The sequence below is a fragment of the Sciurus carolinensis genome, chromosome 19 (assembly GCF_902686445.1).
Source record: "Sciurus carolinensis chromosome 19, mSciCar1.2, whole genome shotgun sequence".
Lineage (NCBI taxonomy): Eukaryota > Metazoa > Chordata > Mammalia > Rodentia > Sciuridae > Sciurus > Sciurus carolinensis.
The window spans coordinates 3,162,961-3,181,615 of record NC_062231.1 but is presented as its reverse complement, the minus strand read 5'-3'; the positions used below and the strand labels follow the sequence as shown (position 1 = coordinate 3,181,615).

At 42.4% G+C, this 18,655-nt stretch overlaps 1 protein-coding gene across 1 annotated transcript in view; it reads right to left on the bottom strand.

Annotated features, from left to right (window-relative positions):
- Txnrd3 (thioredoxin reductase 3) overlaps positions 1 to 17,648 on the bottom strand; it is a 42,106-nt gene extending 24,458 nt beyond the window's left edge. The window contains exons 1-6 of the mRNA XM_047534922.1: positions 17,238 to 17,648; positions 7,546 to 7,606; positions 6,259 to 6,368; positions 3,861 to 3,965; positions 3,145 to 3,217; positions 1,446 to 1,565 (exon numbers count right to left, since the gene is read on the bottom strand). Of these exons, the coding sequence (XP_047390878.1) occupies positions 1,446 to 1,565; positions 3,145 to 3,217; positions 3,861 to 3,965; positions 6,259 to 6,368; positions 7,546 to 7,606; positions 17,238 to 17,465 (697 nt within the window). The 5' untranslated portion in view covers positions 17,466 to 17,648. The remainder of the gene's footprint in view (positions 1 to 1,445; positions 1,566 to 3,144; positions 3,218 to 3,860; positions 3,966 to 6,258; positions 6,369 to 7,545; positions 7,607 to 17,237) is intronic.
- Between the last annotated feature and the right edge of the window lie 1,007 nt (positions 17,649 to 18,655).

Sequence of the window (18,655 nt, the reverse complement as noted above, 5' to 3'; positions counted from 1 at the left end):
GGATGTGGCTCAGTGGTCTAGTGTCCCTGGGTTCAATCCCTGGTACAAAAAAAAGTATGCTCACATGTACTGGACCAGAATCTGTCAGAACAAAGACAAGTCATTTTTAATTTTTTAAAAATTCCATAACATATTCTGATACGTAGCCAAGAAGGACAGTCACAATCCACATTTAGCTGGTCACCACGTCCAATCAATTCTACAGGCTCCATTTCTCTAAATCCATCTCCTACACACTCCAGCCAGACTTTAGTCTTTTCTCGGACCTCTGTCATTTCTTGCCACCCTATCCAATTTCCTTCTTCCCTTTCTAAATTCCTCGGTACCATCAGAGGGATCCCACATCCAAACCACAGATCTTGTTTCTCTTCTGCTTAACAAACTCCTCAAAGGCTGTATTTGCCCCTATATTAACATAGGGGCAAAATTTAACCCCGTATAAGAGCATTTAAGGGCCTTATGACATGCTGATCTCTCTGATCTCGATTCTTCCAGCATCACTCACCTGTTCCTTACTTCACCCTAACCCTTACCCAGGTTTTATCTGTGCCCTGTTTTAGAACATCTTCATGGTTTTCCTCAAACTGCGCTGCTCCTTCATGCCCTCTGGGGCAAAGATCAAGGGTCACCTTGTCCCAGAAGAATGTCTTGACTCTCCCCCACCTCAAGGCTGCATTAGGTGCCCCCGGGTCAATGAGCAAACCAGCACAGTCAATTAGAGTGCACCGAACAGATTCCCTTGACTATCCTGTCCAACAGACTTACGTGCAGGAACTACATTTTCCTCATATCTGCACCTCAGAGCCCAGCCAATAAGTGGCTATTGGATGAATTTGCTTTCCATCTTTCATTAATCAAAGGATATATAACAACTGATAAAACAGAAAATGTTATCAGAGTAATAGGTCAAATTCAATCAATTACTGGTACTATTCTAATTTCCTCATGCTTGAACAAAATCTGAAAATAGTGATCATTAACTCTGACATTTGGCGAAGGGCCTGGAATTGCAAGAGCTGAAACAATCCCCTCTCTATGCAGGAGATCCACAAGAGTGGGGCCATCTTTATAGTCTCTGTACCTGCCTAGTATACAGTGGGCTTCTATTTTTCTTTTTCTTTCCTTTTTTTTTTTCCTTTTTGGTACCAGGGATTGAACCCAGGGGTGCTTAACCACTTAGCCACATCCCCAGCCCTTTCTATATTTTATTTGGAGACAGGGTCTCGCTGAGTTGCTGAGGTCCTTGCTAAGTGGCTGAGGCTGGCCTTGAACTTGCAATCCTCCTGCCTCAGCCTCCCAAGATGCTGGGATGACAGGTGTGTGGCTCCTAATGAATGCTTATCAAATGATTTTCAAACTCAACTATAAAAATAGCATGTATCTAAGAAACTCATTTGTTCTTTTTTCTCCTGATCTATATTTTGTAATTTTATAATTTTACTCACCTTGTTGATTATATTCCCAGCCAAATTTCCTTGAATCTTGTAAGGCCTGTCCTAGAAGGGCAGCTTGATGCATTAATTTCTTAGGAATACAGCCAACATTCACACAAGTACCACCAAGGCCTGAGAAGGAAAGTAACAGTTGCAGTGTATGTGCGTGTGTATGCATGTGTGCATGTGTGCACACACATGTGGTTTCTAACACCTGCACAGTGGTATTAAAACATGAGAAAAACAAGCTCTAAGGATGGTGGGGACAACACCCATCCATAAGAAGACAAGAGTGACCGAGTCTAACTTTCTGAATAACTCAGTGTCCTGGAAAAGACTCAACGATGAACAAAAACATAAATGTGCATGTGAAGTTCCCTGGGGATGGACTCTAAAACTTTCACTTAAGTCTAATCTACAAAGGGCTGAGAAATATACTGGGTTAAGGAGTGTCCCGTGAAGGGTCAGACTCTCAGCTTCCAGGCTTCTTCTCTGCGACTCTGAGCCAACAGTCACAGTCCACCCCAAGTTGCCTGGCGACATCTACTCTGAAATGGAACACCACAGACGGATCACACCTGAAGGCCCCTTCAAGGGCACAGGTCGGGGACCCCCTCTTTAACCGCAGTCCCTTCTTGTATGCTAGATAAGTAGAATGATTTCTGGATGGAAAAGAGAGAACGCAAAGACACAGGGAACAAGAGGGAAAAAAGAAAACAGTACTGAGAGCACAAGAGTATTCGAGGAAAAAATAAGGTCTCTTGTTTTACTATAGAAATTGTAGGCTTGAATGGAGTCAGCTTGAATGTTAAAAGTGAACTTTGCGTTTTAGCATCAGGGTTCTAGAAAATTCTAGAATGTTCATCAAGAACTTATTACAAGATGTGGGCAGGAAGAGCAAGAAGGAACAGCATATACTCTAAACCAGGGAAAGCAGGGGCTCGTGGCAACCCCACTGGAGGGCAAGAGCCCGAGTGTGTGCCTGACCCAGAGGAGGCCACTGACTGACCAAGGTGGCCTTCAGGGGAAGCAGGAAGGCAGCCCCCAGTCATCTGGCCTGAAGGGAGCCAGAGGAATGAGGATCTAGCTCCACTCTACTCTGCTCTCCCTCATCACACCAAACTGGCCAACCCTGACCACAAGCCAGAGGGCCAGGGTGACAACTGATTAATCTCCCGGGCACAGAACAGGACAGAGATGGAAGAAGAACGCAAGTATAAGCAGGAACAATCCAGCACAAAATCTATGTGTTCTATTTTACCGAGAAGAAAAATAACCTGGCAAGGTGACCACTGGTCTGCCGTACACAGTCACAGGGCTGGGACCACACCATGTTCCTTATTTAACTAACCTGGGATGACTACAGATCCTAATTTCTTATTGTGCGGCCACTCGACTCAATTATGAAATTGGGGCAGAAACACCCACATCAATGTTTCTGGCAACCTCAGGCCACCAGGATGATCAGTGTGAAAATGTAAGTGCTACAATCCTCAGGTCATGGAATTCTTTTTGATTTGCAAAATTTTCCTCAATGACTTGTGTATTATCTTTGCAGTGATGCATGACCTGAGACTCAGTCGCCCCAATTATGGATCAGGCTCCTTAATCTCTCAAGTCTGCTGTGGGGATTAGATGAAATCATACATATATATATATTTAAAAAAGCAATGCGTCTAAAGATCAGAGAAGAACAAAGAACAGCACTTACCCCAGGATGTGCCTTGAGGTGAGGGAACCACAAAGTCTAGAACCATAACCTTCTTTCCCAAAATGGCAGCTTCCTATTAAAAAACAAAACAAAACAAAGGAACATAAAAAACCCTGTATTTAAAAATCTAGTTATCTTCTCACTCCCCAAATTTTCTCTCCCTTAAATAAAAAGTCTGTTTTTCTGTATTAACATGGTCTTTTCCCTGAATTAAACTGGCTATTGGGCTGGGGTTGTGGCTCAGTGGTAGAGCACTTGCCTACCACGTATGACACACTGGGCTCTATAATCAGCACCACACAGAAATAAATGAATAAAATAAAGATCTAGCAACATCTAAAAAATATTTTAAAAAATTAAATAAAATAAATTGGTTATTAAAATAAAAACTTAGATTGTAATGTCAAAATTAGATTTTTTGTGCCAGACGTGGTGGTATATGCCTGTAATTCCAGTCGCTCGGGAGGCTGAGGCAGGAGGATCGCAAGTTGGAGGCCAGCCTCTGAAACTTAGCAAGGCCCTAAGCAACTCAGTGAGACCCTGTCTCTAAATAAAACACAAAATAGGGCTGGGGAGGTGGCTCAGTGGTCCAGTGCCCCTGAGTTCAATCCCTGGTACCTGCCTCTACTTCGCCCCAAAATTAGATTTTTTTGTTTGAAAAAATAAGCAGAAGAGATACTTATGGTAATGACCATGAGTTTCATTTGAGTTCCTACCTTTGCACAAGAGAGGCCACCAGAACCACCACCGATGACAATGAGATCGTAATCATTTGCTGAGCTTTCCTGAAGGAGCTTCTGTAATAAACCATTGTGATGAGCCTAAAGTTCGTCAAGAAGAGAAAGAACACTGTGTGACTTCAGGTTTCCAAACTGTTTACTTGCACCCTATGTCCAATCAGCCTCGTTTTCCTTTACTAAAAAAATCCTAGGGCCAACAGGTCTATAATTGTCAATTTCTCCATGCACTGTGCAAGCAGGGTCAATTAGAATTTTGCCTCTGTACATAGATTTTTGTCTGTGTTGACCTACTACTGGACAGGCAGCATGTGTCCAATGACCAAGAGGGGTTGTATGTATGGCAGATTAGGTCGAATGCATGGGAATAATCAAGAATCACTTTTCAAGATCCTTGTTCCTCTGTGATAGTCTCCATTTTTTTTTTTTTTTTTTTTTTTGCGGAGGGAGGGGTACTGGGGATTGAACCCAGGGGTGCTTAACCCATGAGCCACATCCCCAGTCCTTTTTATCTTGACACAGGATCTTGCTAAGTTGCTCAGGGCCTCACTAAGTTGCTGAGGCTGGCCTCCAACTTGCGATCCTCCTGCCTTAGCCTCCTAAGATACTACAATGACAGGCATGCACCACCACGCCCTGCCTGTGTTAGTCTTTGTTTTGAAAACAATTGTTACACAAGGCCAGCAATTTTTTGATTTCTTATAGTCTGTCTAAATTTTGTAGCTATACTTGTGAACTTCTGAGTCAAAACGAATCTCTTGCAGATTTTTCTTTCAGTAAGGACCACGATACTGGTTCTGTACCAGTCGCTTGCTCATGTGGCCCTTGTAGTGATCAGAAGTAGCTCAGCAAGCTTTTTTTATGCCAAGTCAATGCCCATAACCTTAGCTTTAGAAAGAGCAAGCTCTGAGCTGAGGAGATAGCTCAGCTGGTAGAGTGCTTGCCTCACAAGCACAAGGCCCTGAGTTCGATCCCCAGTACGGCCAAAAAAAAAAAAAAAAAAAAAAAAGAAAAAGAAAGAGCTCAAACCAGCCCCTCCTGGGAAAAAATAACAGGTGCTTGTTTTAGAACTTAAGGGACTTGTCAGATGCTGTGTGGCCACTGAAAAACGGTGCCCCAGATGGCTTGGAGAACATCCCAGAAAGAACTCCACTGGCCTCTGTACTTTTCAGTGCCCTTAGGGAAATCCATCTCCTAAGGGCATGCTACCCAAGAAAAAGTCCTTTGCTCCTGAAATAGGTCTGCCATCTTTGTACTTCCAGACCCATTCTCTGACCTCAGATTCCAGGTGGGGACTGAGGTCAGCTCAGAAAGTGTTTAGGGGTTGTAATGACAGCACCTACCACCTTTCACACTGGGTGGCAACTTCTAGAACTAATAAAGCATGCTGTTACGTAACGATATGGCTCACTCGTTGACATGCAATACAGACAATCATTTCTTTCCCAACCAATATATAATCTTAATTAAGATTTCAAATCAGTATTTAGTCAATCACTGGTTGCTAACATTTGCATACATATATATAACAGAGAATGGAAGGGAATTTTAATTAAAGAACTTAGTACAAAACAGGGATTTTATTTTTAAAAAATATTTGGGGTGTGTGCATGGTGTAGAGGATCAGATTCAGGGCCTCATGCATGTGAGGCAAGCACTCTACCACTGAGCCGCAACCCCAGCACCATAAACATCAATTTTTTATTTATTATTACTTATCAATATTATTACCTATCGATTTTTATTTATTATTTATTTAATATTTTATTTATTATTATTACCTATCAATTTTTATTTATTATTACCTGTTCATTTCTTGCATTTTAGAAATTAAAAAATTTATATTATATATATTTTTGAGTTGTAGATGGACACAATACCTTTATTTTATTTATTTACTTATATGTGGTGTTGAGAATCAAACCCAGTGCCTCACACATGCGAGGCAAGTGCTCTACCACTGAGCTACAACCTCAGCCCTACAAATCAATCGAAATCAATGGGTTAGCAACCTTGACAAGAATTCTAATTACCCTAGACGAGAATGTTTGTGCTGACCTCATTTTACTGGGGAACAGCCTTCCTTTCTCTCCTCATTAGGAGGAACAGACCTGTCTTGGCCCCAGAGTGGCCTATTTGGCCTGGTAACCTCATTCAAAAAGGTTCTCCTTCTTAACTTCTGAAGTTCAGGTTGGTAGAAAAGCTAATTTCCTGTAAAGCAATCAAGATTAGCTGATAACCATCCTAAATGATTTTCCACTTTCTGACTTCAAAAGGACAAATAAAAATAACTTCTGAAAATCATTTCCTCCTCTTTTAAATGCTTTTGAAAACGAAACATGAAGAAATGGTATCGAAGAACAGGTACTACGATTACCTGGAAAGTTCGGTCACATCCCCCCACATGCACTTTATTCACAAAAATATTGGGCACAGTTTTCTGATTAGTGATTTCTGTCAGCATGTCTTGAACACGGGGCCCGTCATCTAAAGAAACAAAATTAAATAGAGGCCTTGTGTCAATGGCTCCAAGTCTTTGGAAAGTTAAACTGAAGTGTTACAACACTACAATGCTCATATGGACACACCTGGAATACTCGACACACCTGTCACGTGTTTATACCTTTATGAAATAATGACTCAAGATGGAAAAACACCCCTGCTTTCAGAAGAAACCTTAAAACACTAAAGATCAATCTACTGATTCCTTTCAAAACAGAACCTTCTAAATGAGCTTTTGTTTTTTAACTCTTTTTTAAAATAACATGATTTATTTTTATGTGGTGCTGAGGATGGAACCCAGTGCCACACATGTGCTAGGCAAGTGCTCTACCACTGAGCTACAACCCCGGCCCCTAAATTATCTTTTGATTTATAATTCAACAATTATAAGAATCTTCTCTATTACTCCAACTCGGGAAACACTTCCTATAATTATATTTGAGAAATGTGTACAAGCATTAAGGAAAATTTACTCTCCAATGCTGAAAATAAAACTGGACACCTAAGATTGTCACATTTGGTGAACTCTGCAGAGGAGCCTAAAGATTCAAGAATAGGGCTGGGGAGATAGCTCGGTTGGTAAAGTGCCTGCCTTGCAGGTACAGGGTCCTGGGTTCGATCCCCAGCACCGCCAAAAAAAAAGATTCAAGAATATTTCGCTTCCTGTAGTGACATGAAGGAAACAGCCAGTGTCAAGTACTTTCTGATCATGGTGGTCCCCAACCTATGTGCAAAGTGTCCCATGCATCAGATGCATGGATGCCAAGGAGTCTGAAGTATAAAATTAAAAACGTAATATGCTCTCCTCCATGGGAAACACAATCAGGAAGTAGGAAGTCTGTTTCTTTCATTCATTACAGCTTCAGCTATTTTGCTAGCGAGTTGGCAGATACATCTGAAATACTTCAAATATTCCAAGTAAGCAGCTTATATATTTTCCTCCCACTCCCTTTCCTCAAATATGAAAAACATATAATAAGAAAATCTACACCAAATGATTTGTCACATAAGGGTTCATTTTCTGCATGGTTGAATACAGACAAAAATGGTTCATCTAATCCGAAGAGACAAGAGTAAATTGAATTGAACAAAAGTGCAAGGGAAGAAGTCAATCTTGTTGGCATTTGCTACAAACAATACTGTATACTAACTGTCTACTTACCAACCCGATCAAGTTCCAAGACATTATAGTCAACTCCCAAAGAAGAAAAGAGTTCTTTAACCTGTAACAAAAATTCACCTGTTTCACTCTCACAAAAGTTTCAACAGTTACACAATATGGCAGAATAATAAGGGATGTTCAAAATAATGTTCTTTAGGAACATGGGATCTGATCTACTGTTTTTTACCCTTACTGCTAAATGATTTCCCACAATAATCCACCTTCCCTATGTCTTCTTTTGACCTGTTTCCTTATGACTCCTGTTTTAGTCAGGTTTTTCAAAGCTATGACTAAAAGACTCGACCAGAACAATTGTACAGGAGGAGAAGAGCATTTGGGGCTCGTGGCGGCAGAGGGCTCAGTCCACAGACGGCCGGCTCCATTCCTCGGGCCTGAGGGGAGGCTGAACATCATGAAGGAAGAGTGTGGTGCAGGGAAGCAGCTCCCCTGGGGACAAGGAGGCAGAGAGAGACTCCATTCCCAGATGCACATGTGTCCCCACAGCCAGGCCCCAGTGCCACCTCCTCACCACACCACCTGCCTCCAGGTGCCCCCAACGGATCCCCCAGGGAGCAAGGCACTGACCAGGTTGAGGCTCTCAGGACCCGATCGCATCTCTTCTGAACCTTCCTGCACCGCGGGAGACTTTGGGGGTGGAACATCCAAACCATAACAAGTCCCAAATCTAAAACTTTTGCTCACATCTGCTGTTCTAAGTCACCGAGATAAACAGACAAACAAGACACCATCTCTGCCCTCCAGGAGGGGAAACAGGCACGTTGACCATTTCACTACAGTATGGTCCATCATTTGTTTAAGTAGGAAACCCCAAAGCCTTGCTACAGAAACAGGGGACAGAAGAGCAACAGCTCGGGTATCACCTAGACACCCAGGATCAGGACCTGGAGCAAAACTGGCACTGTAATAACTTTGCAAAGGTCTGACTAGGAGTCACTGTAATACTTCCCTCTCAGGCAATATCTTCCAGCCCCAAACTAACTCCCATCCATTCAATTATAGCAATTATTAAGTCTTAAGTCTTTGTCTTGAACTGGTTAATCCACCTAGTTCCCCACAGTTGACACCTTAAATTTGAGACACCAATTTACTAACAGAATTTCTCAGTAACATCCCAAGAGTTCTCCCTGCATCAACTTTGTCCCTTTCAGTTCTCCAAATTGCAGTCAAAGTAGCCTTTTCCAACCCTTTAGTACAGCTGGGTGTGGTGGTACATGCCTATAATCCCAGCGGCTCAGGAGGCCAACGTAGGAGGAACACAAGTTCAAAGTCTGCCTCAGCGAAAGCAAGGCACTAAGCAACTCAGTGAGACCCTGTCTCTAAATACAATATTTTTTATTGTGATGTAGTCATGCTACATCAGACGCCCCATGACTGTTCCAGAAGAACATGCTTTGGTGGTGGCAGCTCTAGAGACCCTGCGGACACTGTGGATGACTGCACCCCTCTGCAGCTGCTTCCGATGTCCTCACTCTGGTTTGAGAGCAGCCAGTCCCCCTACACGTGGTTAAGCAAAAAATAGCAGGCAGGACACTGTATACATTCATGACTTTGTCCTTTTTGTCCATATACACAGCCCTCCTCCCACCCTTAATGGGCTCAGTCTATGTACTGCTTCCCTTTATGCTGTAGCCTAAGTCCTAACAAAACATCTTTCAGATGGTTTTATTTTGCCCATTCATGATTTCCACCTTGAACAGAGTAGGCTGATCTAGTTACAGTAAGAGTTGTTAACACTAAAGGCTGCTGCCATTGGAAAAGGCCAGAAGCAGGAACTGGTAACACTGAGGGTCACTAACAGAAGTACAGCTTCTGGAAGCTGCAGGTAAAGCTGTTGGGTGAGCTGCTAGCTCTGGCTGCAGGGGGAGCTGTTAGTTCCAGCTGCTAGAAGAGCAATGGGGAGAGCTGCTAACACTTCGAGAGAAAGTGGCCCTTGAAGATCAGAGCTGCTAAAAGTAAGGGAACTGTACTTTGCCCGTTTGTGATTTCTATCTGAATTGAGCATAAGAGCTCTTACCCTATTGGTAACACATGTGCAACTGTGAACATTATTTTCACAGGTTCTGGAAATTTCCTAAGATCATTCAACAAATGAAGAAACATTTATGCAAGAAAATCAATTAGATCTCAGTAACAGCAGGAACAGTCTGGCCCCTGAGCTATATACACCCTCGTCCCTCCCTCCCCTACCTGAGATCAGTCTGGAGGGAACCCAACTTAAAGTGTGGCCTAGAAAACAAGCTCCTAAAACAATATCTTTCAGAATGGCAGGCCACCAGCATCTCTCACCCTCCCACCTCCCCCTCTGAGTCACTGAGGCTCCCGAGCTCCACCCAGCCCCAGTTAGGTCAAAAGCTAAATACCCCAGCTGCAGCAGGTGGAAAATAATGGGACCATGACCACCATCACCCCAACCTGTAAGGCCAAGTTCCAGGCTGAGAAAGGCAAGTCAAAAAGACATCCCCACACAGAGCCCTGCTCATCAGGTCACTATCTCCACTTCCAGCTCTTAAACAAGACCTTAGAAGCCAGATCTCTTCCCATGAGCAGCATCATACTTAATATTGATAATTTTTCCTTCAAGATCAGGAAGGAAGCCAGTTTTCACCACTCCATTTCAACATAGCATGGAAAATCCAAGCCACAGCAATAAGACAAGAAAAAGGAATTGGACAAACTCTTGTCTAAATTGGAAAAGAAGTAAAATTGTCTCTGTTCACAGGCAGCATGATCTTAGATGTAGAAAACTCTGAAGATTTCAAAGACACATACATATCAAAACTGTTAAAATGTACAAAATCGGCAAAGTTGCAGAGTACCAAAAAAGCACATGAAAATTAATTGCTTTTCCATATACTAATGATGAATGATTCAACAGGAAATTAAGAAAGAATTCCATTAATGATAGCATGAAAAGAATTAAATTGCTTAGGAATAAACTGAACAGAGGAAGGTAAAGACTTAAACACTAAAAACTACAAACTACTGCTGAAAGAAATAAAAGAGGATACCAATAAGTGGAAAGACATCTTATGTTCATGGATTAGAAAACTTTATGTTGTTGTCAATAATATACAAAGCAATCTACAGATTCAAAGCAATCCCTATCAAAATTCAATAATTTTTTTTCAGAAATTGAAAAACCTTTCCTAAAATTCAGATGGAATCTCAGGGAGTTCTAAATAGCCCCCCCCCAAAAAAATCTTGAAAATGAACAAAATTGGACATCTTGTGCTTCTTGATTTCAAAACTTACTACAAAGCTACAGTAAGCAGAAAATGACTGGCATAAATACAGATATAAAGAGAAATAGAAGAGAATGGAGAGTTCTGAAATAGAGCCTTGATTTTTTTTTTATAGATGGATAGCATGCCTTTATTTTCTTTGTATATTTTTATGTGGTGTTAAGGATTGAACCCAGGGCCTTGTACATGTTAGGTAAGCACTCTGCCACTGAGCTACAGCCCCAGGCTGAGCCTTGACTTTTGGCAAAGGTGCTAAGACCACCTAAAAGGGAAAGAACAATCGACAAATGGTGCCTGAAAAACTGGCTATCCACATACAAAACAATGAAACTGGACCCATGTCAAAGCCGTGCACAGGAACTAACTCAAAATGGGTCAAAGATCTAAATGTAAGACCTGAAAACCATGACTCTTAGAAAAAGACAGGGCAGCTGGGCACAGTGGCATATGCCTGTTATCCCAGTGGCTTGGGAGGCTGAGGCAGGAGGATTGAGAGTTGGAGGCCAGCCTCAGCAACTTAGCAAGGCCCTAAGCAACTCAGGAGAGCCTATCTCTAAATAAAAAATAAAAAGGGGCTGGGGGTGTAGCTCAGTGGTTAAGTACTCCTGGGTTCAATCCCTGGTACAATAAAAAAAAAAAAAAACTTCATCTCTGGGGGCCTCCCCTCCAAACCCAGAAACTGTGATCTAACCATGAGAACAACATTCTACAAACCCGTGAGGAACACTCCTCAAAACACCTAGCCAGTCCTCTTCCAACTGTCCAGGTCATCAAAGAAGGCCTGAGAAACTGTGGGTTGTCCTAAGGCATTTATACATTCATGTTCAGTCACATTATCAACTGTAGTCAAAAGGTGGAAGCAACTCAGGTTGTCCTAAGGCAACCCAACAACTAAATGTCACGTGACATCCTAGATGGAACCTGGAGCAGAGAAGGGACCTTAGGAGAACTGAGGACATTGAACCAAGTCTAGACTTGAGCAATTCATAATTAATAACAGGTCATTATTGGTTCACTCCTTGTGACTAATGTAACATGAATAATGGGATTAGGGAGGGGCACACCGAACTCCCCTTACTATGCTTCAAATACACAGGTATGTTTAAAAATACCATTAAAGGCCGGGCATTACGGCCCACGCCTGTAATCCCAGCAGCTAGGGAGGCTGAGGCAGGAGGATCACAAGTTGGAGGCCAGCCTCAGCAACTTAGCAAGGTCCTAAGCAACTCAGTGAGACCCTGTCTCTAAATGAAATATAAAAAGGGCTGGGGATGTGGCTCAGTGGTGAAGCACCCCTGGGTTCAATCCCTGTGACAAAAAAATAAAAGTAAAAAAAAGACATAAGGCAATGATGTTGGATTTGGATAGAACATCAAAGGCACAAGGAACAAAAGAGAAAACAGACAAATTTGATGTCGCCAAACACAAAAGGTTTTGTGCATCCAAGGACACTATCAACTAAGTAAAAAGGCACTTCAAGGAACAGGACCAATCATTTGCAAATCACATTCCTCAAGGATTTCAACCTATATGATATACAGAACTTCTAAAATTCAATAACAAAAAGAACTTTAAAACACAATTAAAAATGGAGCACTTTGGGGCTGGGGATATAGCTCAGTTGGTAGAGTGCCTGCCTTGCATGCACAAGGCCCTGGGTTCAATCCCCAGCACCAAAAAAAAAAAAAAAAAAAAAAATATGGAGCACTTGAACAAAGCACTTGAATAGATAGCTCTCCCAAGAAAATATACCAATAGAAAATAAGCACAGAATGTTCAACATCGATGATCTTTAGGGAAATAAAAATCAAAACCACGATGAGGTACCACCTCATATATCATGAGAACTATTATTTTTTAAAAAGCAAACAATGACAAGTGTTAATGAAAATATGTCAAGATTGGAACCCGTTTGCACTGTTGGTAGGAATGCAAAACAGTGTAGCCACTGTGGGAAACAGTAACAGCTCATTGAAGATGAAAATACCTTAGGACTCCGCCATTCCATTTCTGGGCATATACTTAAAAGAATGAAAGTAGTGACTCAAACAGGCATTTATACACTCATGTTCACTGTCACATTATCAACTGTAGCCAAAAGGTGGAAGCAACTTAGGTTGTCCACTGATGCTTCAATGGAGAAACAAAATGTGATTTTTTACAATGGAATATTATTCGGTCTTAAAAAGGGAAGAAAATTTCATTTTAAAATTTGTTTGCTCTTTCTAGATATCCATGAGAGCAGAGTGTATTTTGGCATATTATACATATATGGAGTATAATTTATCCTAATTAAGATCCCATTCTTGTGATTGGACACGATGTGGAGTTTTGTGGGTTGGGTATTCTGACATATTGAGAATATTACGCTAAGTGAGTCAGACACAAAACAAATGCAGCATGATTCAGTCAGATGAGGTAACGAAAGTTGGAGATGGAGATGGTGATCGTTGTACAACAATGTGAATTTTTTTTTTTTTTTTTTTGGTACCTGGTATTGAACTCAGGGGTGCTTAACCACTGAGCCACATTCCCAGCCCTTTTAATATCTTATTTAGACACAGGGTCTTGCTGAGTCACTTACAGCCTCACTGAGTTGCTGTGCTTGGCCTCCAACTCGCCATCCTCCTGTCTCAGCCTCCCAAGCTGCTGGGATTACTGGTGTGTGACACAGTGCCTGGCAGGCAGTCATTGTTCTTAATGTCACTGAATTCGACTCCTAAAAATGGTTACAACTATAAATTTTATGTAGCACGCATTTTGTCACAATATGTTTTAAAAGCTAACTAAGAGAATAAAAAAATTTAATCAAAAAGTGTATGAATTCAAGAGTAAAGAAACATGGATTAAAATTCATGCAGGAGGGCTGGGGTGGTAGCTCAGTGGTAGAGCACTTGCTAAGCACTATGTGAGGCCCTGAGTTTGATCTTCAGCACCACATGAAAAAATAAATAAAATAAAGGTATTGTGTCCATCTACAACTAAAAATATTTTTTAAAAAAATCAATGCAGGAGGGCTGAGGTGGTGGCTCGGTGGTAGAGTATTTGCCTCGAATGCATGTGGCACTGGGTTCCATACTCAGCACCACATAAATAAATACATACAACTAAAATTTTTCTAAAAATTAATGATGTTTCAAAATTTAGGGAATTTTCTTCACAATTTAGTTTAGATTGTTATCTTCAGTGTGTCCTTTAATAAGGGTGAGTTCCCAACTAGCCTAGCTGACTCCGTACTCTCTGCCCAGATTTGTCCAAGGGCCAGATTTTTAATCCCAGGTCAGATCCTAAGAAGACTTTTCTTTGCCACACTATTAAATTCACACTTATCAGTGAGCATTTCAAGACCTCCTCAGTTCAACTCCCAAAACTAAACTTCCAGTTATCTTCCAATGAACTGTCGTGGTTTCTTTCCACATACCCTATGTTTCAGCCATACTATTTTCCTTTTATTATCACCTCCTTTGTTCATATGAATATGAATCCCTTAGCTAGATGCTCCTCCTCACCTACAGACATCCCACAAGGACCAGCTAACATATCATCTTCTTAGACTGTTCTGATCCTCCAAAGAGACATTATGGTATTCCTCGTTCCCAGCACTTGGTTTTCGTAGTTTCTTCTTCCTATACGACTGAGCTGGTTGGTACAACTCAAGTAGACTAAGTTCTTATGAGGCAAGACCAAAGGTATACCAAAAGCTGAACAACCAATAAAGAATGCTTATTGATGATATTAGGAGTCAGATCAAGGAAAACTCTAGATTCTGCAAGGGCATACTTGGAATATAACATCTAACTGTGGTGACACATTTAGGTGGCTCAGGAGCAAATGATGGGCAAAATCAAGGCAGTGAATGGTCATGTGTAAAGTTGGATTTAGAAGAAAGCAGACTGCTTGGCCATGTGAGAAAAACACTCTGGCAAAGTACTGGAAAATCTGCCCTCCAGGAAGAAGAAGAAAGGTTCATAAATCTGTCCACTTCAGAAATGCTCACCCACAAGAGAGAGTTAATGTTTCAGGAAGGCTGATTTTGGTTCACTTTAAAAATTCCAATAATTTGAACTGTCCAACTATGTAAGGGGACTCAAAGTGGTGACTTATATTACCAGAAGAATTGACACACACAGAATAGAGGTTCAAGTACCCTAAGATTCTCTGCATCAGCAAAGATTTGGCTAGAATGCTCTAAGGCTATCTATTCCTTCAACCTATCCTATGTGATGCTATTCTACACCCCAGTGATACAGTGGACAGACATGAATCTGAACTCTTGATTCTTCTACAAACTCCAAAGGACAACTCTAAAAATATATAAATAGAAAACAGACCCCAGAAACAGATCAATACATGTATAAGGGCCTGATCAATCACACATGACCATTTAAGACAGATGGAAAGGAATTAATGATCACAGGCAACTAGGTCATAAAGAAACAAACTAAATTTTCACTTACATTACCAATATCATTGGACTAAAGAAAGTACAGAAGAATAAGAAAGTGTGAAAAGCACGCTTATAAAACTTTTAGGAGCTAAGTAAAAAAAAGATCTTTATGACAAGAGAGAATAGAAAGATTTTGGTGGTGCACACCTGCAATCCCAGTGGGTTGGGAGGTTGAGGCAGGAGGATTTAAAGTTCAAAGGCAGCCTCAGCAACTCAGCGAGGCCCTAAGTAACTTAGCAAGACCCTGTTTCAAAATAAAACATAAAAGTGCTGGAGCTGGGGCTCAGTGGTAAAAGCACCCCTGGGTTCAATCCCTGGTGCCAAAAACAAAAACAAAGCAAAATAAAAAGACACAAAAAGAACAAACTATAACGGGGAAAAAGAGTGATAGGTTCAACTACATTAAACTTGCAAACTTCACTTGACCAAAACATCCTATGAAGAGATAAAAATAAAAAGTCATATTTATACGTATATATACAACCAAAGGATTAGTATACAAAATATACAATAAATGTCAACAAATCTGCACAACAAAACAATTCTATAGAAAAATAAACAAAAGATCTGATTATTTCCTAGAAGAGGAAATTCAAATGAACCATAAACATATGAACTTCATCAAGGAAATGTAAAATTGAAGCTACTTTATAACTGCTGGAATAGCAAGAATCTTAAATATCACTTGTTAGCAAAGATATAGACTGAAAGGAACTATTATACACTACCAAGAGGGCAAGCCGGTATAACCACTTGGAAAAGCAATTGCACATTATCTTGGTAATATGGCTGATTTCATGCATTCTCCAATTCAGCTTCAAGACACCCTAGAGTTAAGCCTTACATATGTGCACAGGAGGTATGACCAAGAAGAGGCATACAGTCATATTGTTTTTAAGAACATAAACAGCATAATCAAATTCTGTGGTATGATTCACCCTATGGACTATCAGTAATAAAAATTAATGAATCACAGGTGCAGGTAGTAACATGCATGAATCTTGAAAAGACACTTCAAAGAGAAGAACTGTAAAAGAATAGGCATGTGATTCTGCTTACTTAAGGTCCCAAAACAGGCCAAGAAAGAAGGGTAAGCAATTTTGGACAGTGGTTAACCTGGGGATGGGTTAACCAAACTACTAACATCACTTTATTACTCTTTAAAATTAATATGTATGAATACAGGGTCTAACAAACTATAGATATACAATATCTATATATTATAATATCTCAATGTAGCCTCAAATTTGAAAAACGGCCTATCATTTCATGAGCTGACCCAACAGTTCATAGCTCTGCATATTATCTTCCAAGTTTCATTATTTCATCTTTCTGCTAATGTGAAATAAATTCCAAAGTATTCAAAGTCCCCATTTTACAGGTGAATTATCTTCCAAAGGTCCATGTCTGAGTGGGTTACCCTTAAAACTCAGAGTACACTTATCTCTGGAAATAATGCTGAATGCCTACCCAGCCTCCAAAGTTAGGGTAACGTGCACAAGAGTTTAAAAGTACCCCTGACTTTCTAACCCTCTTCACAACCTTCCTTTACCTTCCTTTTATAAGATGTGGAAAGGAAGCTGCTGCCCAGTTCTGGAAGCTGGTCAAGGTCGCCCAGTTAAGAAGTGGGATCTGAATCCGGTTCTACCGACTCCGAAGAAGTCAGTAGCCCATGTTGGCACTACCGTTTGATCAAAGACGAAACTTGCAAAAAATTTATTTTTTCTGCCTTGATAAACTTTTTGTAACAAGCCAACATCCGATTAAAGGTCAGTCGGCTGTCCCGGGTCCCAGGTCCCAGGTCCCAGGTCCCAGGTCCCAGGTCCCCGGGCGCAGCCTCGCCTTGCACCCTGCTCCGGAGGCCCGAGTGCCCGCACCCGGGGTCGCCCTGAGGACCCGGGCCCTGCGGGGAGGTGGGGCGCAAGAACCAGGCGGAGCTCCAGGGCGGCTCCGGGGAGCGGGACCCTCGCCCGCCCGCCTACCCGCGTGCTGTGAGGACAGTAGGTCTTGCTGAAGATCATCACCCGGTTTCCCTCGATGAGGTTCCGGAGGCGGCGCCGCATCTCCTCCCGCGCCTCCGAGGGCTGGTGGCTGGTCCCAGGAGACGACAGACGAGCGCGGCGCCCGGGAGGCGAGGACGCGGGCACACCGCGGACGCTGGCTAGGCGACGGTTGGGGGCGGCTCCCACTTTCCCCATCCTCGGCGACATCTGCGCCTTGGCCGATGCCGGCGGCGGCGGGGACCGTGGCTGCTCCAGGGCCTCGTTCTACTCCCGGCTGGGCCGGGCCAGGCCTGCTTAGGAACCTGGACGAAGGCGGCGGCGGTAGCCGAACTGCGGCGAACGAGGCCAGAGCGCCACAAGCCCCGCTGTGACCACTAGCCCCAGGGTCGGCCGTTCGCCCCGCCCCCTGGCCGCTCTCGCCCCGCCCCCAGGCCTGGCCTGCCTCCCGGCCCACCCCGCCCCTGGCCTGCGCATGCGGACTAGGCCACCAGCCAGGGGCCGCCCTCGCCCCTCCTCCCGGGTCCGCCCCGCCCCGCCCCGCCCCGCTCCTGACCTGCGCATGCGGAGTAGGCCGCCTGTCAGCCGGGGCGCAAGTCTGCAGCCCTTGATGAATGCGCTGGTTGAAGTCTTTGTCCTCCTACTGTCTTGATGTGTGCGCATCCCGGGACCGCCGGGTTTGGGTGATGCCACCGAGAGATGGCCTCTGTGCAGAACCTTTCCTTCTAATACTCTCCACCTGCCTCCTCCAGCGACCTTAATATAGTACATAGTCTACAGGAAGGACAGATGACTCTATTTCACTTTGGGAAGTTTGAATAAACCCATCTTTAGGAAAGACTGGTATTTTTTAAAGTTTGAATCACACACAAAATCACTGCCTATCCTATCGTAATGCAGTATTAAGATGAAGTTCCGAAAACCCCTCACTTCCCAACTGCATAGAATTCTGGAGACTCTAAAACCAGCCTGCCAGAAGAAGAATCCTATGTCCATTATTTGGGTGGGAGGCCAGAGAGCTTCCCATTTCTTTCTCGTATTGTTAGGTATTGGTATCTTGTCTCTTAATCATTGTGTACCAGAGAGTTGTCTTTTATTTATCTTTTTCAGGGAATTTTTTTCCACTTTATTGATCAAATCCACAGGTTTTCTAACTTACAAATTTCTGCTTTTAACTGGTAGTTCCTTTGTTTTATTTTCTTGGAGTCATTTGCATTTTTCCCATTCCTTAAGTTGAATTTAACCCATTTATCTTTTTTTTTAATGTGATGCTGAGGATGGAACCCAATGCCTCACATATATAAGGCAAGGGCTCTACCACTGAGCTACAACCCCAACCCCCATTTATCTTTTGTTTCCTTTTATAAAATAAAGATTTATATCGCAAAATAACGCATGCT